General features: G+C 49.6%; 1 protein-coding gene across 1 annotated transcript in view; it reads right to left on the bottom strand.

Moving 5' to 3' along the window:
• The window catches only part of LOC142458482 (stimulated by retinoic acid gene 6 protein-like), a 32132-nt gene extending 13257 nt beyond the window's left edge, over nt 1–18875 (bottom strand). Inside the window, exons 1-8 of the mRNA XM_075559506.1 lie at nt 18856–18875; nt 10110–10185; nt 8708–8808; nt 7341–7471; nt 6205–6325; nt 4523–4568; nt 4010–4138; nt 2556–2626 (exon numbers count right to left, since the gene is read on the bottom strand). Coding sequence (XP_075415621.1) covers nt 2556–2626; nt 4010–4138; nt 4523–4568; nt 6205–6325; nt 7341–7471; nt 8708–8808; nt 10110–10185; nt 18856–18875 — 695 coding nt within the window. The remainder of the gene's footprint in view (nt 1–2555; nt 2627–4009; nt 4139–4522; nt 4569–6204; nt 6326–7340; nt 7472–8707; nt 8809–10109; nt 10186–18855) is intronic.
• Between the last annotated feature and the right edge of the window lie 5955 nt (nt 18876–24830).

Genomic DNA, 24830 nt, shown 5'->3' with positions numbered 1-24830 from the left:
TAACTCATGGAGCCCCCCATGGGTTTCTGAGGCGGTAACTGTTTACAGGAGTAGAAAACCTAGTGTTTCTGCCACAGAGCTGCTGGTAGTTTTGAACTGCTGACCATGTGGATCGCAGCCCAATGCTTAACCACTTACACCACCAGGGCTCACTAGTTTGCCCATAGAATCTTTTAAAATTTCAACTCGGTAACTGATTTTTTCCTTGAGTTTAAGATATGGTGAACATGTTCTTCCCTTTTGGTTTTCTAACTCTAGCTCTGCACTTTTCATTGTGTTTACTGTGTCTTCTTGAGCTGGTCTTGGCATTTTCTGTCCAGCTTTGAACTTCATATTTTCTTCCATTTGCCATAGACACTTTACAATTGAGAGCAAGGTTTAGAGTCTCTTTGACATCCACTTTTATCTTTTCTTTCTTTCTTGTTTTTGTTGTGAACTTTTGCTTTCTTCACGTAGGATGTTTTTGATATCATCCCACATTTCATTAGGTCTTCTGTCATTAGTGTTCAATGTGTCAAATCTATTCTTGCGATGTTCTTGACATTCAGGTGGGATAGCCCAACGCTGAATTTTGGCTTTCATGGACCTGTTTCAATTTTCTTCAGCTTCAACTTGAACTTACACATGAGCAATTGATGGTCTGTTCCACAGTCTGCCCCTGGGCTGGTTTAGCTGCTGATACTGAGCTTATCCAGTGTCTCTTCCCACAGATGCAGTCAGTTTGATTTCTGTGTATTCCATCTGGAGAAGTCCGCATGCACAGTCACCATTTGTGCGGTTGGGAAAAGGCATTTGCAGTGAAGAAGCTGTTGGTCTTGCAAATCTATCATGCTATCTCCAGCTTCTTGTCCATCACTAAGACCCTATTTTCCAATGACTGTTCCTCCCTTTTGTTGCCAAATTTTGCCTTCCGATTGCCAATAATCATCAATGCATCTCGATTGCATCTTTGATCAAGTTAAAACGGAAGGTGGTGGCCGACTTATTCGATTTCTGCACCACTAGCTTTAGTGGCTGTTGCCCAGATTTGAATAATAGTCACCTTGATTCGATTTCCCTTCAAGTGGACAGACATTGTCTCATCACAGACAATATTGTACTTCAAGATAGATCTTGGCATGCCCTTTTTAATGTGGAATGTGACACCATCCCTCTTGATTCTTTCATTGCTGGTGTAGCAAATCAACCACATGATTTTCTGATTCAAAATGGCCAACACTGGTCCATTTCAGTTCACCAACACCTAGAATATTGATCTTGATGCCTTCCATCTCATTTCTGATGACTTCCAAGTCTCCTAAATTCATACTTGGTGCATTCTAAATTCTGGTGTTTAATAGACGCTGGCAGCTGTTTCTTCTCGTCCTGAGCTATGCCCCATCAGCAAATGAAGGCCCGGAAGGTGTTAGTCCTGCCAGCTCTGCTCGCTCCACGCCATTACGGTCGACTCTGGTTTGAGGAGGCAGCTCTTCCTTAGTCGTATGCTGAGTGCCTTCTGACCTCAGGGGCTCATCTTTTGGCACAGATTCTCTGACAATGGTCCCCTTCCACTCGTGAGGATTTTAGTATCTGACAATATTTCGATGCTCTCCGTAAGGTTTTCAGTGGCTAATTCCTCCGAGGAGGACAGCTTATTCCTTCTTCGTAGTCTGTCCTTAGTCTGGAAGCTTTGCCGACACCTGCTCACTTTGGGTGATCCAGTGACATCGCAGCATCACAGCCTCACAGAAGTCTGATAAACCGACAGACCTTTTTATCAGGATGACCTGCCTACCTCCAGAGATGGTTTCTTTCTATGAGGAATATTTTTTTCTTGTTGGTGTCACTATTAATTTGGATTTTCTGCTATATATAGACAAATCTAACACTAACCAAAGTACTGATTTTTCTATGGAAGATTTCCACGGTGTGGCTTTGGATATGACATATTCCTTCTCAGGATATTTCATTGTCAACAGAGTAGCCGAGGCAGAGGATTGTTTGGTAACAGCATTTGCCGTTTTCTTTGGGAATGTCCCCTCAGTCCATGTGGTTAAAACTGAGTGAGGCTGACCCCACTTCCTGGCTCCGGTGGGGAATGTATGGCCCAGATGTAACCAATAGCTTACCCTACTTCCCTAGCCATGGCGATTGGTCCCCGAGTGTCATGTGATCTAATTTGAGCCAATGAAATACATTCCTAGGACTTTAATTTGCCTAACTGGGAAGGAAAATTTGTTTCCTCTCCAATGGAGGTATAAGCTTGGAGATTCTGGGGCCAAAGGAGGAGGAAGCTCCTCTAACGCTGAGGCCACCACAGAGAAAGGCGGAGCTGTGAAATGTCGAGGAAGACCTCATCTGATGCCTGGACCCAGCTGGACCCGAAACACAACGTCTTCTAGAGTTTTCCAGAAGGACCACCTCTCTTAGCCAAGTTGGGTCAAGCTTCCGTCATCAGTGAACACAGTTCTGACTAATACCGGGCCCTCCTGTCATCTCGGGTCTGCCCCATGTGGGGGTCGGCATCCGTGGTGCAAAGACTGAGGGGAGAAGGGGGGTCAGTCGCGGTGGCTTACTGGAGCGGGGGCTTCGTCAGGAGCTGCTTGACATGCTCTGCCTGGTGAGCTTCCAGGAACGGCTTTTCTTCCTGTGAGAAAGGGAGAGAGGGGCACGCGTTGGCTCACGATGTCTGGTTAGGGGGTTGTTCTCTGGGAGGGGCTCTCGCCACAGATGGTAGGAATCTGGCAAGAGTTCATCTTGTCATCTTCTCCAGTCACTTTCTGGAAAGAGGAGCGGGGCCAGTTTCCTGCCTGTCTAGTGCTTGTCTCCACGAAGTACTAGAGGCCCCACTTCACTCGTCAGTCTGGCTTCAGCCTTCCCTTTATTGATTGGATCAGTTATTACTCTGTGGAGTTCTCTCTCTCTCTCTCTCTCTCTCTCTCTCTCTCTCTCTCTCTCTCTTAGAGGTTTGGTGGTTTCCTACTATATTTCAAGCCACTAGTTGAAAAATGGAACCCTTGAAATCTCAGTGTTTTCGCTTTTTATAAATAGGGGTTTCTTTTGCTCATTTATTATTTTTTTCAGCATTAAAAAAGAAGAAGAAGAAACAGTACTGGTTTGTTATGAAAGGTTTCTTTCAAGTGCCATGAGCTTTCCAGCTTGCTTCATGTATTTGAATGTGTGCATTTTCTGTGTTATCAAGTACAACCTTACAGATCCTGGATGCTGGGTAGAGCTCAAATAATCTGGCTTCACTTATCAGCCAGCTGTGTGCCCAAGCTAGGTCACACCTCCAGCCTTCAGGCCCTCATCGGCATTTGGAACAAATAATAGTTCCGACTTGTGAAGTTTTATCATGAAGATGAAAGGAAATGAAATCTATAAAGCCCTTGTGCAGTACTGTGCCTGCCAGGGCGGGTTTCGCTAGGAGAGGGCCCGTGTCATGCAAGAAAGGAAGACCCTCCTTTCCTTTGCTTCACCTGGAGTCCCTGGGGGATGCAAATGATTGATGGGTGCTCGGCTGACCATTGAGTTGGTAGCTCAGGTCTACCCAGAAGCACCCTGGAAGAACGGCTTGTCGATCTGCTTCCCAAAAGCTAGCTCAGCCATTGACCACCTGATGGAGCACCGGTCCCTGTAACACACGGGGCTGCCGTGAAACAGCCACTGGCCCGGTTCATCGTTTGATCCACGGCTAGGAATGGTGCCCTGATAGACTTTTATGTTTTCAGAGAAACTCCTCGACAGAAGAGCTCATTCCTGTATTCAAATCTGAGAAGTTTGGAAACCACAGCTGACAATAGGAACGTGTGTAGCTTGGTGGTTAAGATGGCCGAGCCAACCAGTCTGGGTTCAAATTCAGGCTCTGCAATCGATTGGCTGGGTGACTTTGAGTAACTGAGCTCACCTCTCTGGGCCCGAGTTTCCAAATCCAGAGTGTGTGAAGTGACGAGAGGAGAACCACCCAGGGCTGTGGTGAGGATTACACCCGTCATGATACGTATGCCCAGCACCCGGGGCTTATACTTACATCCTGGAGCTCCCAACCCAGGTGGACCCTCAGAGACTTGATGAACATGTACAGGAAGCGGCCCAGCAGGAAGGTGAGGCACAGCAGGGAAGGCCAGTAGAACACGATGCTCTCATACTGCCCCATAAACTGCAACAGAAGCAGGCCCCAGAGCAGTGTCAGGGACGGGACCTGTGGACGTTCTCCCAGTCCAGCCTGCCCCCACCAAGACCCACTTGCTCAGGCCTCAGCCAGGCCTCACCTCGAATCCCAAGTCTACTTAGGAATGACTTGCTATACTTGGGCCTCAGTTTCCTCACTTGTAAAGTAGGTTTCATGACACCTCCCACCGTGCAGACCTGGGTGAGCATCCAGTGTCTGTGATAAGCACTTTGATAAACAGAGGGAGCGATGCTCATGCTCCAGCACACCTTTTCTTACCCAGGAGGAATCTGACGTTTTGAGAGGGGCTTGCCCCAGGGCCCAAGGTGTGATGGGACGTGAATACCCTAAACACAGCTCACCTGGACTCACCTGCCCATGGGGACAATGTGTGATATGAAGGATGGTGACAGAAAACCTGGGAAAAAAACAGAAACAGGACCTGGAGCACTTGGGTGCCCCTCCTGGCGCAGGACCAGGAACACACCCTATGAAAATAGCTTAAGTCCCACCATACTGCCTCGCTCCCCTTGTCCCTGCCCCTTGGGAGTCTGGTTCCCACACAGAGCAGACATCTGCTTGCGCTGCCTCCATTCATTCCACACGCCCTCATTCAGAACAGTCTCAGAATCCACAGGTGGCAGACCAGGCAGGAAGGCCCTTGGCATCTCATGTCCCCTCCTTGCAGGCAGAGCCCCGGTGAAGAGTCAGGTCTCCCGGCTCTGTTTCCTCCCAGCCTGCTCTGTAAGCGCTGACCAAAGTGATGTGCTCCCCTCTGGTCACGGTCATTCTGGGGCCCGGCTCCCATTGCACCCAGGCTCTGAGTGGTTCCCAACAGCGTTCCCCCAAAGCCCCGTCAGAGCCTGAGGAAAGGCGCTCGCTCCGGTTCTATCTCTGGATACACTTCTCTCTTCTTCTTGGCCGTGGTGACATGCTGGGAAATACACAGCAGTACCGAGAGCACAAAATGTGGTGGCAATTAACACCATGGAATTATATCCCCAAATGGTGCCAATTGTATGCTTCAACATGGTAAAGGTATCACATTTTTTAAAACTAGAAAGAAACCCACCTATCTTTGGGATTGTAGACATTGTTATATGCATGGCTTGCCAGCCACCCCTGACCTAATGCAGTGGCTGGCAACAAGGACCCTGAGCCAAAAATGTCCCATGCTCCATGGACAACGTTGGATGGGAAAGCAGACTCGGCTCAGGGGCTGGTAGCAGGTAATGAGCCTGGGGATTGACGAGTACAATTGTCCACGTGATTATTTACTCAACACAGTCCTTGGGACCAGCTCTGTGCACGCCGGCTCTATGCTAGGTGTGAGCACACAGAGCTCACCCGGAAGGGCAAGCCCCCTTCAGCCTGGTGGGGGCCTTGATCCACCAGGGTGAGTATCCACTTGTCACTAGACTAGGGCGGAAGATGATCCGTAAGGGACTAGCGGCCCAAACACACAGACACTAGAACACCTGGTCCCCGAGGCACTGTCTTGCTTCCCATGGCTCTTGGTGGGGACACTGTGATGTGTGCTGAATGGATACGTGGCTGAAATGAACAAAAACGTGTAGGACTTGTATGAATGGAAGTGTGTACTCAACACTGGTTGTGGGTGGAGTAACAGGAAGGGGTCCCCCTGTGGATGCCAAGCTAAGGCCCGTGTCTTTCTTTTGGTTTTGAAGACAGTTATGGTGATGTAGAGCAGAGGAGCCCAGCTTGGACCCTACTTCCTCCAATGGGACCCACAGCAGTTTACAGAATATTGTTTTCCTAAATTTGAGACCTATTCCCAAAATTGCCACCTGCTGGAAATGCCCCGTGTGAGGCAGATAAACACTGGCCTAACCTTGTGAAACCTCAAGGTCAGGTACAAGAAGGGGCTGCTGTGGCCCTTGGCAAGTCACCCCCACCCACCCTGAGTCTCAATCTCCCCTCTGAGCAAAATCGGCCGCCTCAGAGGACTCTCTGGTCACTTGTAGCCCTTGACCAGCATTCAGTCCTGCACAAAGGAGCCTCGGGGCAGGCACCCAGCACCCATCTTGTCTTACCATATCAGAGAGTAGCTGAAGCCGAGGACAGCACTGACCAGCCGGGACTCAGATGAGAGGCAGGCGAAGAAGGGGAAGTAGGACAGGCCAACCTCAAGGCCTCCGATCAGAAGCACCATGGCTAGGGAGACAGGGCCCAAGGTGATGAGCTGATGTCTCTTCTGGCTTCAGCGGAGTTCTGGGAGGCTGGGGATTTCATGTTCTTTCAAAATCTCCGAGAAGGACAACCTCCAACTTGGTTTGATTATAAGAAGCTAAGACTGTGATAAAATCTTGTGAAGACTAGACCAATGAAAAAAATTACAGATCAATCTCACTTACAAATATTGATTTAGAAATCTTGAAATATTAGCAAACAGGGTCCAAGAGCCTATTGGGAAATAAAACCTTACCCAAGTCATTTATTCTAGAAATACCACAGAAGCTCAATAGAAGGAAAACCCATTTGTAGAATTGATCATGTGAACAGAAAGCTGTAAGGGGTGGGCGGGGGGGGGGGGATCAGATAATGGTCTCCAGAGAGATGGATATTTCATGATCATGATGGGGTGACCGTTTCGTGGATGTAAACACGTGCCCAAACTTTCCAAACTGCGTGCTTTGAAGGAGGTGTACAGTGGTATGTCATCGTGGTTTTGCGTTTCCCAATTCTAGTAAGGTATTTGTAGGCAGTTAATAGAGCTCTCCGAAAGATCTGGGCCAGACTGGGAGGCTTGGATGTCATTGCGGAAGGGAGACTTGAACTTATGCTTTAGAGCTGCTCTTTCAGGAAGCACACAGGCAGGGAGAGGGAAGAGACTTCAGACCCCTGCCAATGAAGGCAGCCTTCTATGAGAAGGATTCTAGGCCTCGCTGAGAGGAAGGAGGTGGCTACGACTCTGATTCAGACGAGCTTTCTGGATGGGTGACGGAGAATGTACTTTCTGCTCCCATGTTACATGGTGTCCAAAGTGCCTTTGAGAGCTCCACAAGGAAGCTTTGAGGTTCTATGGGTTAAGCACTGGCGTTGGGTAGGCAACACGCTGAGAAGGACATTGACATGTGCCCTCCCCCGCTTCTCCATACCAGAGAAACCCCGGCCTGGCGTCTCTGAGAGTGCCTTCCCATGATGAAATTCCCAGCAGCAGCCTGTGTACCTTGGGCCCACTTTGGGGCCTGTAGGGGCTGGTAGCCTTCTGAGAACAAGAACATGACTTTGTTGGCCGTGGCCCCAAAGGCCATTCCGTAGGACCACCGGTTACTAAACATGCCCACGAAGTCCAGAGGCCTGTGAACACAAAAAGACACCTGTGAGACGGTAAGTGGCTCTGAGAGCTTCTCACTGGTCGGCTTCAAAGGAGCAATCCCACCTTGGGGGGTGGGGGCGGGGCACTAAAGTAAAGAGGGTAGAATGCTTGCCCCGAGGAGATACACGTCCACTGGACTCCAGCAGCGACATCAAACACACAGGAGGAGCTCCGTCTGTGGGAGGCACGGGCAGCCCAGAACAAGGAGTGTGTGCTAAACAGTTTGGGGGGATCCTCCTGCACCCACTCCTTGCGATGTCTCCCATGGAGTTCTGGGTACCAGTGGCTGGGGTAGTACCCTGTGGCTGTGCTTTCTTGGCCACAGTGGATTGGGATATATGGGTGACCACCTGATCTTGGATGGGCCAATCGGGTGTCCATCTGGTATTTTGAATTCATAGCCCTGCGGACCTGAGTCAGTTGGCGGCGAAGTTCTGGTCTGCAGAGTCATGATAAGTGGGGGTCTAGTTGGAGCTAGTGGCCAGCTGGAGTTTAGGGAAAGAGATCCCAGGTCATTGATGAAGTCAGAGAGGACAACGGGAAATGGTGCTGAGGGGGCTCGCATGATCTAGAACGCGCTTCAGTCTCCCACTAACTCCCGTCTCACGGGTTCCACTTCTCATGGGGCCTGCCTGGCTCATGTCCATGACGTCTAAATCACTTAGTAAAGATGTTTTCCTTTTGTGAAAACCATCTTGAGTGGGTATGTTCCTTGTAATGAAGAGAGCGTTGACTAGGGCGGGGTAAACAGAAGTGTTTGGGAAATGAGAACGGGCTTTTCCAAGGGAGCGGCATCCTTGCGCAAAGGATCCAAGACGGCAGTGGACAGGGAGAGCAGCACATAGCAGGTGGCCACTTGGGCATTAGGGGCCCGGATTTCAGCTCCTCTCCCCTTTGGCTTGCTCTTTTCCACCCTTAAGGGTGAGCTTAAGGAGCACTTCTTTAAGGAGCCTCCCTGATGGCCTTTTCCCAACCAAGAGTACTTAGCTGTTCGTGCATCTGTGTGTCCCCTCAACACCAAGTTCATGTCCCTGTTTCCACACCCCCTCCTTTTGTGCTATGGCTTGTTGCAGAAGCTACAGCCTCCTCTGGGACGGGACCCTGGCCTGGGGTTGTGCAGAGAGGCGGTGCTCAGAACATGCTTGAGGAAGTGCCTTTTGGAGAGCGGAGGTGCATTCTCAGCAAGACCGTGTTTCTGGCGGACCCGCGCAACTCACAGGATGATGCCAAAGTGCTTCCCCAGGAGGTGCGAAGCGTCATCCCTCTGTCTGCAGTGCTTTCGTCTTTGGAGGAAGGACAAGACCAAAATGATGAAAATCTGCGAGAAGAGAAGATGAGAGGCTTGGTGGGATTGTTCATCGTCAGCACAGCCCTCACTGACAGAGGATGGGGTGCTGAGCAGAGGGCCCCAACGCCTCGGACTCCTCCATGCTCCTCAGAGCCCAGTCCAAGGCCAGACCACTTCTCTTCGTACTTGAGTCTCTGCCCACATGTTAATGACCACATCTACCCAGAAGACCCACACACCTGAACCCCAGCCCACATGTGGCTCATGGGCTGCAGAATGGTACTGTGGCAGTTACATAATTTCCTGTCAACTTGTGAAGGGGAGGCGTCTAGCCTGCAATCAGGTCCTAGTCAATGAGACCTCCGTGTGGGCATGGCCTTCTCCTGAGGATTCTGAGAACTCCTATCTTCCTCCCGGGAGGCGGGAAGCACACTCTCTGCTTGACATTCCTGTTGACAAGTCACATAGAGATAGGCTGATAGAGCCAGAGCCCTGGAACTGGAGAAGCCACGTGGAGACCCATGCCAGTGCTGAGATGCTTCCACCACCACCGAATCCATAAGACTTTCCACCCACTGGCCTGTGATCTTCCTGCACTCAGCATCATTGCATGGCTGTGTGAGTCTAAAGAGGAATTTATGGACTAGTATTGACATATGGGGTATATCGGACTTATGGACTTGATCTGGACTGGGCTGGGATGTTTTCTCAATATTCTACTGTCCTTGATATAAAGCTCTTTCTTATACCCATGTGAGTCTTCCTGGATTTGCTTCTCTAGTCTCCCCAGACTAACAGAGGCAGGTCCCACCATCCTTCCACTTGTACAATTCACATCCTCAACTTCTCCTTCTCACAACCTCCTCTATCCAAGCCAAAACCCCTTAGCAGAGAGGCTACGGGGCTCTAATGGGCCTAGCCTAGCCCATTTCAGTCCCCCACTCCAGCCAGCCACTTCCCTTCTTCCAGTTCCTCACAGCCCTCCAGCTCCCTCCCTGCCTGGAGGTGTTCTTTACTCTTCCCTCCCCTAGCTAACTCCAGATCTCCCACCAGACCTCAGCCACCATGTTGATTTCCTCCAAAAGCCTTTGCAGGCTTACCTACAATCAAATATGCCTGATGCCTGGCCTTAAAAGGCACCTTCTCAGGCTGACTGGAACTAACCCTTGGCTATGTGTTTTATAGATGAACCTGGGGAGCAAGGCAAGCTTTCAGAAGGAAACTCAATTGATGACTCTCTCTTGACTGTCCAGTCCTCTTTGAGAGCCTGTGCACAGGGGCAACCCCATCTCCTTTCCTTCCCTTCTCAGCCCTCCTCTGCCCTTACTTACTGATGGGATGAGGGAGTAATGGAGGAAGAATTCCATGTCCATTGGGCTGACGCAGGTGATGTTCAGTTGCCTGGTTCTGAAAAAGAGGCCAAAAAGCAAAATTCACCTCCATAGTCACTGCTGCAGTTGCTCAGTCCTGGGCTCCCCAGTCAGGCATCTGACTTACAGCCCACCAAGACCAGTGGGTCGATTACCATTTGGTTTCCCAGAGCCAGTGCTGTTCACCTGTGATGCACCTTCTCTAAGTGAACCAATCAACTTTTATATTTCTCTCTCCAGCCAACAGCCCTGCTGACTGGATCTAGCATCTTCCTCACCGGATGTCACAGTGGGATAGATTCCATTTCTGTGGGGCCCAAAGTTTATAGAATCAGGCGGGGGGAAGACTTTTAAAATGAAACTATAAGAAATCCCTTACTTTTTCCAATTTTACCAAGACAGCTGATCATGTAAACACATAACTAGGGCCTCTCTTGCCTCCGCAGAGCCCAGGAAGAGACTATGAAGCTGAAACTTTTTTAACTTTAAAGGAAATCAGTCCACTACAGACCCCACCTGAAAGCATAGTTGGAGGATATTCACAGGTAATAACAACAACAAAAAGAGAGAGAGAGAGAGAGAGAGAGAGAGAGAGAGAGAGAGAGACTATGAGGATAAAGAAGGATTTAAAAGCTATTCTGACCAGAGCATATAGCCAAATGTATTGTTAGATCTCTAAATAAGCAGTTATTGTTTTTTAAAAGATGCTTGGAATTCCAATTGTAAACTGAATTGCCAGAGGAAACCCCACATAAGAAGAGAGAGAGGTGGGTGGGGAGAGGCGTGGAGGGCAGAGGAAGTTACATAGCTATTAAGTTCTCACAGTGCTCAGGAGGAAGGCAAAGAAATGTGCCTTCAAGGATGCCCCTTATCACCAACCTTATTCGATATTGTGCTGGGAATCTTAGCCAGGACCATTAGACAACAAAAAGGAATCAAGAGAAGCCACGTGGGCAAACAGGAAGTGAAGCTCTTACTCTTGGTAGATGATATGATTTTATATAGACAGAACCCCAAAATCTCCACACAAAGAAACAACCAACAAAACTGTTGGAAGCAATTAAGAGATTTAGTAATGGAGCAGGATACAAGATTAACAAGCAGACATCCATTGGACTCCCATCTACCAGTGAAAAGAGCTCTGAAGAAGACATCAAGGGCACAATGCCATTCACAGTAGCCATGCAGAAGATGAAACACCTAACCAAAGAAACAAACAATCTTCTAGAGAAAATACAGAGTGTTATTACAAGAAACCAAAAGAGACCCACACCAATGAAAGGATATCCCATGCTCATGGATAGGAAGACTTAATATTGTGAAAATGTCAATACTACCTAAAGCAGCGGTTCTCAACTTGGGGGTCAAATGACCCTTTCACAGGGATTGCCCAATTCATAACAGTAGCAAATTTACAGTGATGAAGTAGCAATGGAAATAATCTTATGGTTGGGTGTTCACCATAATGAGGAACTGTATTAAAGGGTTGCGGCACTAGGAAGGTTGAGAATCACTGACCTAAAGCAACCTACAAAAACAATGCAATCTTGATCCAAATCCCAACATCATTCTTGAAAGACATGGAAAAACTAATTACCAACTTCACAAGGAGAGGGAAGAATTTCTCAAAAAGAAGAACAAAGCAGGACGTCATGCACTACCTGACCTCAAAACCTATGACACAGCCACAGTAGTCAAAACAGTCTAGTTCTGATGGAATGATAGATAAACAAACCAATGGAACTGCAGGATAGAAAACCCAGAAATAAAAGCATCTGCCTACAGACAACTGATTTTCAACAAAGGACCAGAAAACATCACATGGGAAAGAGGTGCCCTCTTCAACAAATGATGATGGAAAACCTGGATCTCCATCTGTGAAAGCATGGAACAGGGCCCATACGTCACCTCAAGCACAAAAATTAACAAGATGGATCAGAGGCTTCAATGAAAACCCCAAAGCTGTTAGGATCATCAACAAGAAAACTGGGGCTAACCTAAGAGCCCTAGTGCAGGGTGTGTATGGACTACGAGATGTAACCAAGGCAGCACACACAATGGAAGACAAAATAGATGACTGGGACCTATTTGAAATAAAACACTCATGTTCATCAAGAGGTTTCATTCAAAGAGTAAAACAAGAGCCCATGGATAAGGAAAAATATTTATCAATGACTTAATGGACAAATAATGAATTATTAAAATCTACAGAATCCTGCAACACCTCAATAAGAAAAAACAAAACAAACCACAAACAACCCACTTAAAAAGTAGACAAAGGACCTGAATAGGCAATTCACAAAGGACAACAATCAAATAGCTAATAGATGCATGAGGAAATATTCTCGTTCACCAGCCATCTAGGAAACGCAAAACAAAACAAAAACAGAATCACAAATGCTGGAGTGGGATGGAGCGAGGACTGGACTCTGTACACTGCTGGTGGCCTCGTGGATTCAAACAAGCACTGTGGTAATTGATATGGTGCTACCTAAGACAACTGGCAATAGAAATATTATAAGATCCAGTGATACCGTTGCTAGACACAGACCCCAAAGAAATAAGAGACAGATTGTGAATAAATGTATGCTCGCCCTTGTCCACTACAGCAGAGTTCCCAATAGCAAGAAGCTGCAAATAGTCCCAAAATCCCCATCAGCAAAAGAATGGATTTTTAAAAACCCACCTTGGTACATACACACAGTGAAATACTATTCATCCCTAAAACAAAAACAGTGAAATATCTCATCATGTGGAGGGATCCCTAAACCATCATGCTGAGTGAAGTTAGTTAATCACAAAAGGACAAATTCTGTATGAGTCCACCACTATAAGGACAGACACCAAGATGAAGGCACACTCCTGCTTCCAAGTCACCCAATCTGCTGACTGAGTCTGCCAAACAGTATGGCAGAGCGCCTGGCGAGTGCCCACGGAGTGTACAGCACCCTCTGTCCACGGGTCTCTTAAAAACCACTTTGACAAAGGCGACCTCACTTCAGCTGGGTCAGTTTTCAAGACTGAGGGACAGAGAGATGACCATTTAGGTGCAGCCATAAACCATTGTGCTCAGGCCACCACAAACCAACCAACATTCCTATCAGAGTGAGAAGTGAGCCTGGGGGAGGAGGGGAGGGGAGGACTGTCAGAGTGAGAAGTGAGCCTGTGGGGGAGGAGGGGAGGGGAGCTTGCATGTCTTGGAGAAGGTAGGTGCATTTCTGTTGGTAGAAAAATGGAGAGAACCAATCTACCAATGGGAAAAAAGCTCTTAACACTTTTATGCAATCCAAGGGGAAAATATGCTTCATACCATGAGAGGGTACAGAAAAAGAAAAAAAAAAAAGGAATAAAAGCTCCGCTGGCTGGAGCTTTCATAGTATGCATTCCCCCCCCCCCCCAGGTGAGCATCCAGCAACTCACTCTGAGTTAGTGCACCCAGTGGCATCACCTGGGGAGGTTCTCTCTGATCACAGTGAATTTTTTAATAAAAGCAGTTTCGCTCAAACCTTGTTTCTTGTGATGGCCAAGAGAACAGCGTGGGGCTGTGAAATTTTGTTTCCTGCTTGGGGAAAGTGCCTCAGAAACTGTTGTGATGTTGAACACAGCTTACAAGGACATGCTGTGGGACAAACTCAAGTGTATGAGTAGTTTTCTTGTTTCAGAAAAGGTGAAATGTCGATGGATGACAAACCTCGCTCTGGACATCTGTCCACTTCCCAAATGGATGAAAACATTGACAGAATGGGTGCACCTGTGCTTGAGGACTGATGAGGGACCAGTGAAGAGGCGGGAAGTTTTCTGGACTGTTGTGGAGTTCACTTCAGCCAATTGCAGCAGAAGATTTGGGAATGAGAAGGGTCGGGGCAAAATCTGTGCCTTGGGTTTTGACTGATGAGGGGAAAATATATCGAGAAGAAACATGCTGTTCTTGGAAATAACAGCTCCCAAACAGATTTTCCCCCCCAAGGTCATTACTGATAACGAGACATAGTGCTGTTTTTATAACCCTGAAAGCAAACATCAATCAAGCCAGTGGAAGTCACCACCTCGCCCCCAAAAAGCTTGTCAAGTGAAATCAAAGATTAAGACACTATCCATTTGTTTTTTAGTTGCCAGGGGGATAGTACATTTGGAGTTCATTCCAGCAGGTCTGACTGTTAATCAAACTTTCTCTTTAGAGGTTCTGAAAAGATTGTGCAACTGCGTGTGACAAAAGAGGCCTGATTTGTGGCAGACGGGGGACTGGTTTTGCCACCACAACAATGCACCTGCTCACGCAGCCATCTCAGTGCACCAGTTTTGGCAAGAACCAGCATGCCGCTCTTGCCCCAGGCACCTGACTCACCCGACCCCGCTCCGTGCAACTTCTTCTTTGGTGACTCAGAAGAGGTGAGGGGAAATGAGGGCGGCGCTGTCAGCCATCCAAACAGACGGGTTTGAAGAATGATTCCAAGAATGGATTCTCAGATTTGACAAATGTATTAAGTGTACTGGAGAGTACTTTGAAGGTGATCAGGTTGCTTTGTTAAAAAAAATTAAATACATAGCTTTGGGGGTAAAATTCCATTTTGGGGGGTTACCCTCTCCTATGTTCCCTCTGTGATCAGTGGCTGGCTGTAGGCAAGTTCTCTCAGCAATGCACTTGTCTTTGACGTGCTAACCAGAAACAAAAAACTCACTGCCATTGAGTCAATGCCGACTCACAGGGACCCTGTAGGACAGGGTAGAACTGCCCCTGTGAATTTCCAAGGCTATCTATCAAGTGATTGAGAAAACGACTATAATGCAGATTGAAATTTAAATATATGCTATGTTTGGAACCATTAGAAATTGAGAAAATAGTCTTTCGAAATTAAAACGTATCCGATTCAAAAAGTAGTTCCCAACCACTGACAAACAAAAGTGACGTTCTGATGTACATCTTTATTGCTACCCATTTTCCTTATCTGTTAATGTAAATAAAAATATTAACCAGCATTCATGTCAGAAATATATACTCATTGGTCAATGGCAACCAAAGCTGGCTTCAAATGAAGAAGTCCAGCAAAAGTCAATGAGAGCCTTCTGTGAGAATTAATTAGCTATATGGAATTTGCAATAGGGAGCCTTGGGCGCACGTTACTGTTTGTGAATTGTGTGTGATGCGTCCATTTTATCAGTGCAGGTTATAATGAACTCGTGTACAATATATGCACTTAGTTCAGGGAGCCGGTGATTATACCCTCCCCAGGATGCCATGCACTATGGGTGTAGCCAGGATTCCGATGACGTCTGAGTTTGGAGGTAAACATGAACTAGGCTTTAGAAGGAAAACCCCACGTTTCGAGGACAGAACACAGCAAAGACACAGCAGCCCACCTGACCCTCCCACACTCCACATTGCAATCGTGCCCCGTCTCTGTAAGATCAGGAGAGTGGGCCACACCAGTGGTTTTACGTTGGTTTTTCTTTTTTGACAAGTCAAAGTTGTTTTCCAATATACATTATCCAGTTAATGTGTGTGTGTGTGATTTTCACAAAGCAAAAACTTAATACACATTGTGCTCGCTGGTGGTTTCCATTGGATTCCCTTCTCTCACGTTTAGTTCCATTTTGTTTTGTAAAATGATGGTCATAAGACCTAAATGCATGGTAAAGTCCACGACTCGGCTCTCGGATGATTGCTAGAGGCCCACGCAACCCTCCTGGCCTTTGGCTGGATGACATAATTGGAAAGTATTGGCTTTTTCCCCTAGGGTTCCTCTACACCATTCCTCAGTCAGATGTGCAAAGAGTGGGGGAAGCCATTTGGGATCTTTAGCTCAAGCCCTTAACGCCTCCCTCCTGCACAGTTGTGACCGATGTCTCTGTGTCCCACCTCCTGCTCCAGGGCCCCAGCACCTGGCCTGCAGGACGCTCTAGCACTGAGCGCTTCTACTTCATGCTACGGATGAATTTTTTGCTTCTAACCTCTCACTTTTAGACCGTGGACTTGCTCAACTTTGAATTCCAACCATTCACCCCTGGCTTCTGGCTTGGGGTAAAGTACATCAAGAATCCAAGTGAGTGTTTGCTGTGAATGAGTGAGTGAGGAGAAGGAGAAAAGAAAGGAGGGAGGGAGGGAAAGAGGGAAGGAGGCCTATTGTGCAACTGGGTCACAGCTGTCATGTGGATTTGACCTCACTGGTGACTTGAGGCCACTGACCATGCAGTGAACTGCCAGCCTCCTGTGTGCCCCACGCCTGCTCAACATCTGACAGTAGCTGGTGCTCACCAACGTGTGCTGAGTGGATGGATGGATGGATGGATGGATGGATAGGTGAATGGATGGATGGGAAGCTAACATGTCGCAAGGGTGACTGCACACCAAGCTGGGGTGCCCATTTATGACCTGTGTTTGCTGGCTCACTGCGCTCTCAGGACGACGGTCTGAGAGGAGACTACGAGCAAACGGGGGCACTAACAGACCAGGAACGTTGCTCACGATGACAGAGTAGGAGGGGGGCAGAAGAGAGCGGGATGAAGGAGGAGAGAGCAGCGCTGTGGGTCTGTCGTGCATGGGGCGGCATGACGCAGCCCTGTTCCTACAGAATGGGGGCTGCCCAAACGGCCTCAGGTCACGGGATCATCGAGACTGGGGACTGGTCACTCAAAGGCTCTCAGACACAGCCCCAACTGGTGTCTTCCTTCCTCTACAACGCCACTCAGTAGGTGTTGACGCACAGAGACCCCCGGTGGGTTTCTGAGACTGGCTGTTTACGGGAGTAGAAAGCCCAGTCTGTCTCCCTCAAAGCTGCTGGTGGCTTGGACTCCTGTCGCAATGAGTCAGCATTGACTCGATAGCAGTGAGGTTGGAGTTTGGCGTTTTGGACAACACCACACCTAGTACCAGGGAGCCACGGAGCCCTGCTTGGGCACTTTTGGCAATGATGTGCCCAAGGCAGATCATTTCTGCCCCAAGGGGGAAAGTTCCATCTTACTGAGTCAGCGAGGCCCAGAGGAAAAGTCTGGTCTTCAGCCACGCAGTCATGAAAGCAAATCCCAGCTCCCCGCTCCCAGTCCTGTCACCCGGGTGAGCTGGGACTCACTCTCCCATCCTCCAAACAGATCTAGTGCCTGCGGCACGGGGGAACACAGGAATCGCACACGATGAGAGTCAAGTGCCAGGCATGGGAGATGAATGCGTGTCGCTTCGCCATCCCATCCCTTCCTTGCCTTGGTCAGCTCTCACCAAAGAGCAGGCCTTTTCCTCCCACGGAGCTGAAAGGGGACCCTCCCTGGTAGGGTGTCTCCCCCTCAGCACCAGCCCCTGGCTCCTCTTCTGCCAGAGTGTCTGAGGCCAGTCTTCCCCAGGCTGGACAGTGACCTCTCAGTGCTCCTCACGGAATCGTGTTCCTTCCGGTCCCTCCCCAGCTTCACCCAGGGCACAGGGCACTTAGCCAGGCTGCCATCCCAAGGCTTCCTGCTAGAGGGTGGCAGGCTCTCCCCTTCCATCGGGGCCACCAGCCACACTGTGAACTTCAGTCCCTTATCTAGTTAACCAGTAACCAGTAGTTATCAGGCCTGGCCCGTGACCAGTCTCCATTCCCATTCTGCCGGACAGGGGGCCCCAATGACCCATCTCTTCCCAGAGTGGCTGGCTGGCCTCTTTTTGCAGCCCTCATGTGAAGAGGCCTGGCCAGGAGACCCAAGTTCAAGTTCAGACCTGCAGTTGAGTAGTGGGGCTCCTGAGGCTGAGAGACCCACAGGTTTGAATGTGGTTATTTCTGAAGTAAGAGGCCGGACTGCTGGGAGCCGGGAACATACTATAATCACCTGAGCGGCCAGCCCACTGTTGGCAACTGTCTTATCATGAATCTGTGCCCCCCGAGATGGGAGCTTGTTATGCATGAGGGTCCTTATTCATCTCTGTGTGGCCAGTACCTGGCTCAACATCTGGTGGTAGCTGGTACTCATGCATATCACCTGAATGGATGGATGGGTGGATGGAAGGATGGATGGATGGATGGATGGATGGATGGATGGATGGATGGATGGATGAAAGGGAAGCTAAGGGGCCTCAAGGGCTGACTGTGCGCCACGCCGGGGTGCCTGTTCGTGCCCTGTCCTCTGAGAGAGCATTATCAGCAAGCTGCTTCATAGGTGAGGAAGGAGTCCTGGGGTCGGCCTACTAACCACAAGGTCAGCAGTTCGGAACCACCAGCGCTCTGCAGGAAAAAGCCAGAGGGGGCTTTCAACTCCCGTGAAGATTCAGTCTTGGAAACTCCCAGGACCGCGGTACCCTGTGTGATAGGGCCGCGAGGAGTCAGCATCGACTCGGTGGTGGAGGTGAGTTTAGCTTTTGCAGGTGGGAAAACTGAGGCTCCAAAAGATCAAGCTCCTTGTCCAAGCTGACACAGCCAGTGTGCGTGGAAACCAGGGGCCCGACGAGCTGGCTCTAGCATGATCACATCCGAGGTTCTTCCCACTGCTGAGTGTCCCCACCCGGGGCCTCAGACGACACAGACCACGGATGCAAGCTGGAGAGGAGCGACATCTAGTCTCAGGCCCAGGGACCCAGAGTTCAGGTTCACCCCTCCACCCTGCCTCGTGGTTCCTGGCTTAGCCTGCCTAGAGATCCATGAACCCGTGCTGCCTGGAGCCAGTTCCACCAGTCAACAGCACCCGAGAAGAAAGCTGTCGTCACCGTCACCGCCACCACCGGGGTATGTCGTGGTTCTAAACTCACCTGAGGCTTGAGGAGAGCATGGTGGCGGGCCGGCAAACAGAGCTCCTCTCCTCGGGCCCCTTTTCAGGGATCCTCCCGGCCCTCGGTCATCCCTTCTTTTCAAGTTCGGATGTTCTGTTTCTTCTCTTTATCGCACTCAAAAAAAAAAAAAAAACACCCTAGAGAAAAGGCAAACATCCGGTCAATCATTAATGGGCAAAATGGAAGCGGCAGGCCTCTTCCTCGTTGAAGAACAGCGGCAGTTGTTCTTAGGGCTCACTCCGTTCCAGACTGCACTTGCCATCTGCCTGCGCGCCCCGGCCCCTGAGAGGGCGCCTTGCCCAGGACTGAGCCCCCTTAGGCCGGGGGTGAAAAGGTATCAAATCATTCTTGCAGCCATAAATTAAGACTGCACCCACGATTCCCCAGGAATGAGGCAGTCCGCTGGTCCCAAGAAGCAACTGGAGGCAAATTTGGGAACAGGACCGCTGACGCTTGTCCCAAGAAAGGCCAGTTACCCACTGGCTAGCTGTCCTGCAGGCCTCTGCCTTCTCTTCTACATGAAGGCGTGTGCGGGGCCCCGGCTGGGCCCCCAGGCCCCTGGCATCTCAGCGTGAACATGGGGCACAGTCTCGGGGATGCATGATGAGCAGGAGGGATGTAAGTCACCTCTGGGACGAGAGAGTTGAGAAGCAGTGGGATCTTTTCCAACGGCTCTTTCTCCACCTGCTGGTTGGTGCCAAGGCCCTAAGGAAGTAGGACCTCAAGACCTGGCTGTCCTCAACATGGTTTGCCCTTCACGGCTGGCTGATGGGCAAAAAGCTACGTTCTAGAATAATAAGCCAGTGAAGTATTGGGGGTGGGGCTTATCTGTTCCACGGCTCGTGTGATCCTAGCTCACACATCGAATGTGGGGACGTAGAAGCACCGGGCGACCCGAGCCCTTTGTTTTAAGGGTCAGAACACTGAGGTGTAAAGAAGAAACATTTACTAGTCACACCAGCCAAGCCCTGGAAAGCCTGCTGAGCCCACGTAGCCGTGTCCAGGGCTCCTTCACAGAAGAGGCCACTGCTGCCTGTGAAAAAGCCGGGCACAGGCCAATGACCCAAGAAAGGCCAATCAATCACAAGTAGCACTTATCTACCATGTGTTCTGAAGACTGCCCAACAAGAGGGGCAAGGGGGAAACCACTGGCCTCTGGCTGGCAGCAGCCAAGCATCTCAGCACTGTTCTGCCGGAGTAGAACACCAACAAGCTGGCCTGATTCACTGGGACCGTCACATCCGCTATCCCAGGACTCTGACCTTGAGACACAGAGCAGGAGCCACGGACGGCCCTGAGAGAGGCGTGGACATCTGAGATGTGTGGTTTATCTGGTGTCTCCTGCTGCTGAGGATTTGATGAGATGCCAGTGGCCAGAACGGGCCGTGGGTCCTAACTGAGCTCCCTGTTTCTGGGGCCTGATGGGAACTGGAGCTCAGGTGGCCTCATCTGTCAATCCCATCAATTCCTGGGCCTGTAAACAGCACCCGCACACTCATTACCCAGGATTCACTGTGGCTCCTCCTTTGCTCTCACTTCATTCATTCTGCCCCTTATCCATCCCTTCATCTTTGTGTCAGGGAGGCAGAAAGTGGGTGTGTCCTCATCACTGTCTTCTTTCCCTTCTTCCGCCCTGAAGCTAAGTGTTGGAAATGATGGAGTCACAACATGGAAGGAGCCTGGGCCTCTGCATCAACACTGGGGCCCAGCCAGCCACAGACCAGGAATGCCTGTTTGAGTCTGCACATGAAAAATAAAGAAGCTTCTATCCTATTAGAAGTAAATTTCTATCATGAATGATAAACCTGCTTTTATCAGAAACCCAGGCTCTCATCTTAGCTTTGCCTTTGAATTGCTGCATGACCTTGAGCAAGTCCTGTCCTATAGTGGGCTGCAGTCCCCTCCTCTGAAAAACTATAAAGTCTGAGATGGTCTGAAGACCTCCGCTCCCGACCTGACCTAACTTCGACGCCATGTCTACAAAGCCCGGCCTCCCGCCTCAGCCCCCGTTACTTCAGGCAAACCCACACCCCTGGGCCTCCAGGGATTATCTGGTCTCTCCCAAGAGCTTCGTCTCCCAGCCCTGTGACCCAGTCTGCTGAGATGTGCTACCACATGGATTCTGACCCATCGCTCCAGAGGGTTTTCTTGGCGGTTCGAACTCATCCTTGGCTCACAGGAGAGACCAGGTGGTCTGCTGCTGCAAAGATGGCAGCCTAGGTCGGACCCTCTGGGACCGCCAACACACATCAATGTAGCGAGCTCGCGCAGGGCCAGTCAGGTGACACAGAAAGCTTCCTCTCAAGAGCTGTTAACCAGGTGACATGAGGGTAGTAACTGAAGGGAGCAGCTGCCACCGTTAGGACTCGGAGAACCAAGGGAAAGGCTGGCATTACTGGGAGGTGGAAGTGGGTAGAAATGAACCCCAGACCTCTGCAGGGTGTTGCTTGGCTGGGATCCCCAGAGCTAGGGGCTGGGACACAAAACTCCTGCCAACACTGTTGTGTCCCGACCCGCGGGAACTTCAACGCGGACCCTGAGGAGGGAGTGGGAATTGGGGGGACAAGAGACACGAGAAATGGAGACAAGACAGCAGCCTGATCAAGTGTCGTTTATTGAGTAAAAGGCTACAGCTTATATAGGCCAGGGAAGCAAGCCGCAGGTGTTTCCCTGAGAATAAATGGGGGAGCAAGCCGCAGGTGTTTCCCTGAGAACAATGACCGCAGAACAAACAGTTCCTGTGTGTGGAAAGTTACAGAGCTCAGGTAATAAAGATCAAGACAATGGCCAGGCCTCATGGCTCCGGACACTGCTGGAGCCTCAGGAGGTCCACACAACTCTAATCAGCACTCTCAGACGGGCCTCCCGACCTGCCCTGTCCATGTGCAGACCAGGCTCAGCTGACAGTTAAGGGAACCTCCACCCAGAAACCCTCTCTGTGCCTTGCCTGCTGCACCCCAAGCCCGCCTTGAGCTCCAACCCGCTCTCCACTTCCTCTCTGTTGGGCAGCCTGGAAAGTGCCCCTGGGGAAGCCTGGGAAGATGTGGGGGATCCCACTGGGGCCCTGCCCTGCCCACGCCACAGCTGTGAGCTTGGTCCATACCTGGTGCCTACAAAGAGTGCTTTTTACATGTTTGTCCAAGGCAAATTCGCAGTCATTCTGTCTGGCTGCCCCGTACCTGAGTTACCAGCTTTGCAGAGCTGTGTGCCTTGTTTCCTTCCCTCTTACACAGGTGGTATGGTTGGGCGGGTTTTCCTTGTGCTTCCCCTGAGAAACACTTCCCCTTAGAATCTGCTGGAGGGGAGCCCGTCAGAGGTCTGGAGACTGGGTTTCAGGCTCCTGCAGTCTGGATGAGGAACGTCTATCCAGTGGTTCTCAACCTGTGGGTCATGACCCCTTTGGGGGTCCAACGACCCTTTCACAGGGGTTGCCGGATTCGTAACAGTAGCCAAATTACAGTTATGAAGTAGCAACAAAAATAATGTTATGGTTGTGGGGGGTCACCATAACATGAACTGTATTAAAGGGTCGTGGCACTAGGATGGTTGAGAAGCCCTGGTGTATGCATCCCTGCCTATAAAGCTTGGGAATCCCATCAGGGGCCCCCACGCAATATCTTTTCAGTTCAATTAACCTATGCCTCCTTCCTTGCTTTCAATGCCCACGTAATGCTCTATTGTTGAATGTATCCTAATGTGTCTAAACATTACCCATCAGTAGGCATCTGGATTGTGTGCAGTTTCCAGGTAGTGGCCAACTCGGGATGAAATCTTTACACCTAGTGAGTGCTGGTTTTCTTAGGACAGATCCAGAGGTGGGTACTTGGGGGTGAAAGGAGTGTGAGCAAGGTGAAAGGCCTCTTCAGGTAAAGGTAACAGCCTCATGGTGGGAAGTAACCAATAACAAACCCTGAGAGCTATGCTGACCTTGGTGCCTACATTCTTACACTCACCCGCCTCAGTCCCAGTGAGGCTTACCCTCCCCGACAGCTGGCCACTCCTCTCTCTGCATGGGGTAAAGGAGGTGGAGGGACTCACACTCCCTCCAGCAGCTGCGGAGGTGTGTGCACACTCTGAAGGGGGCCTTAGGGGAGGGAGCTGCGCAGGTGGAAAACCACACCCATCACTGCTGCTCCCTAATTACCCTGCTGGAGGGCGGGGAGCTCGCCACCTGCAGGACAGGAGGATTTGGTTCCCATCCTATGGGCCCTCTGGGGACCAAAAAGAAGTAAAGGAACTAACGCATCGCATCGCTATGGGCTTTGTGGCCATTTATCAATGGAAATTGACGCCCAGAGATTTTGTTAAGGAGATGGATTGTGGTGATGGTTATACAACCTAGCTTGTCCTTAGTGCCACTGAGTTGTACACAGAAAACACGCTGGGATGGCAATCATTTTGTTTTATATATATATATATGTATATATATTATATAATATTATATATTACATATGTGTGTAAATGTAAATATATTTAATAGAAATATATTTGATAGAAATAAAATTTCTATTTATTTCAAATATATTTACATATATATTATGTAATATCTCCCTATCTCCCACAGTTTTTAAAAATAAGAAAGATGAGCTGGACAAGGATGCCCTTCAAGGCTCTGAAATGTTTTCTCCTCCCGATAGGCGCCTTTGATGTCTCTGCTCAGGCTTTCATTCCCAGGGTAGGCATGCATTCAGGGTGCACTCACATTTCAAAGGCGCACAGATCATATGTAAATGTGCCTCTGTCAGCTGTGCCCCCCCACCTGCCTTAAGCACACATTAATTCCATAATAATGACAGCGCCTCAGGTACTGTCCCCCCCCCCCCTTTGCATGAAAAGCAGGCCAATTCCTGTGCACATTCATCCTGCAACCACAGTGGGGCTTTGTCCAGTTGGAGTCTCAGGGTGGATACTGTACGACCCAAACTGGGCCTCAATTGCGGCATTTAAGGTCGGATCACCCAATCTCTATCCAATGCTTTGAACCCCACCTCCCATGCTCCTGACAAGACTCATTTGTCCTTGAACCCCTTCTCTGCTGGGGTGCTTACAGTGTCTGGAGCGGCCCATTTCCCTCTGAAAACTGTGACCATGAGAAAGCTTGGACTTAGTGGGATGGACATCTCTGTCATCTAACACAGTGGTTCACAACCTTCGTAATACCACAACCCTTTCACACAGTTCATGTTGTGGTGACACCGCCCCTAACCATAAAATTATTTTCATTGATACTTCATAACTATAATGTTGCTAGTTATGAATCAGACGACCCCTGTGAAAGGGTTGTTCAAGCCCCCCAAAGGGGTCGCAGCCCACAGGTTGAGAATCGCTGATCTAACAATTTTAAGTTTCCTTCACACCATTGGACAATCTTCCGTTCCTGTACCTATACATACCCAGGTATTTACAAACGGGCCAGGCCGTCTCACTAGACACTCGCTTTGTAATTGCCATTTTCACAAGATCAACATCTTTTCATCTCAGGTAACCTACACCTCCTTCCCTGTTTGCAATGCCCACATAATTTTACCATAACTCATCTATCTAACCACTGCCCATCAGCAGGCATGGAGCAAGGTTGTTTGCCAAGAGTTCCATGCAGTGACCAACCTTTATACCTAGTGATTATTTTCTTGGGAGAGATGCACAGGGGGTGAAGGGAGTGTGTGCACAGCGCAAGGCCACTCAAGTAAAGGCAGCAGCCTGCTGGCGGGAAGCAATCAACAATAAACACCTAGAGCTATGCTGACCATTGTACCTGCATTCTTACAGTAATCTTCCCCAGCCCCAGTGCGGCTGTCCTTTCCACCCCTGCTCCTTGCAGCTGCTCCTGAAGGCGCCCCGCAGCGGTCCCTGTCCTAAGCACTCCTGTTGTGGGGTAAGAACACCCCACTAGAAGTGCTATAACTGGTCTTCCCGGGGTCCAAATGGGCTGCCCAATAGTTAAACGTTAGGCT

This window comes from Tenrec ecaudatus, chromosome 10, assembly GCF_050624435.1.
Source record: "Tenrec ecaudatus isolate mTenEca1 chromosome 10, mTenEca1.hap1, whole genome shotgun sequence".
NCBI lineage: Eukaryota > Metazoa > Chordata > Mammalia > Afrosoricida > Tenrecidae > Tenrec > Tenrec ecaudatus.
The sequence above is the reverse complement of the archived record's forward strand: the minus strand, read 5'-3'. Positions and strand labels throughout refer to the sequence as shown.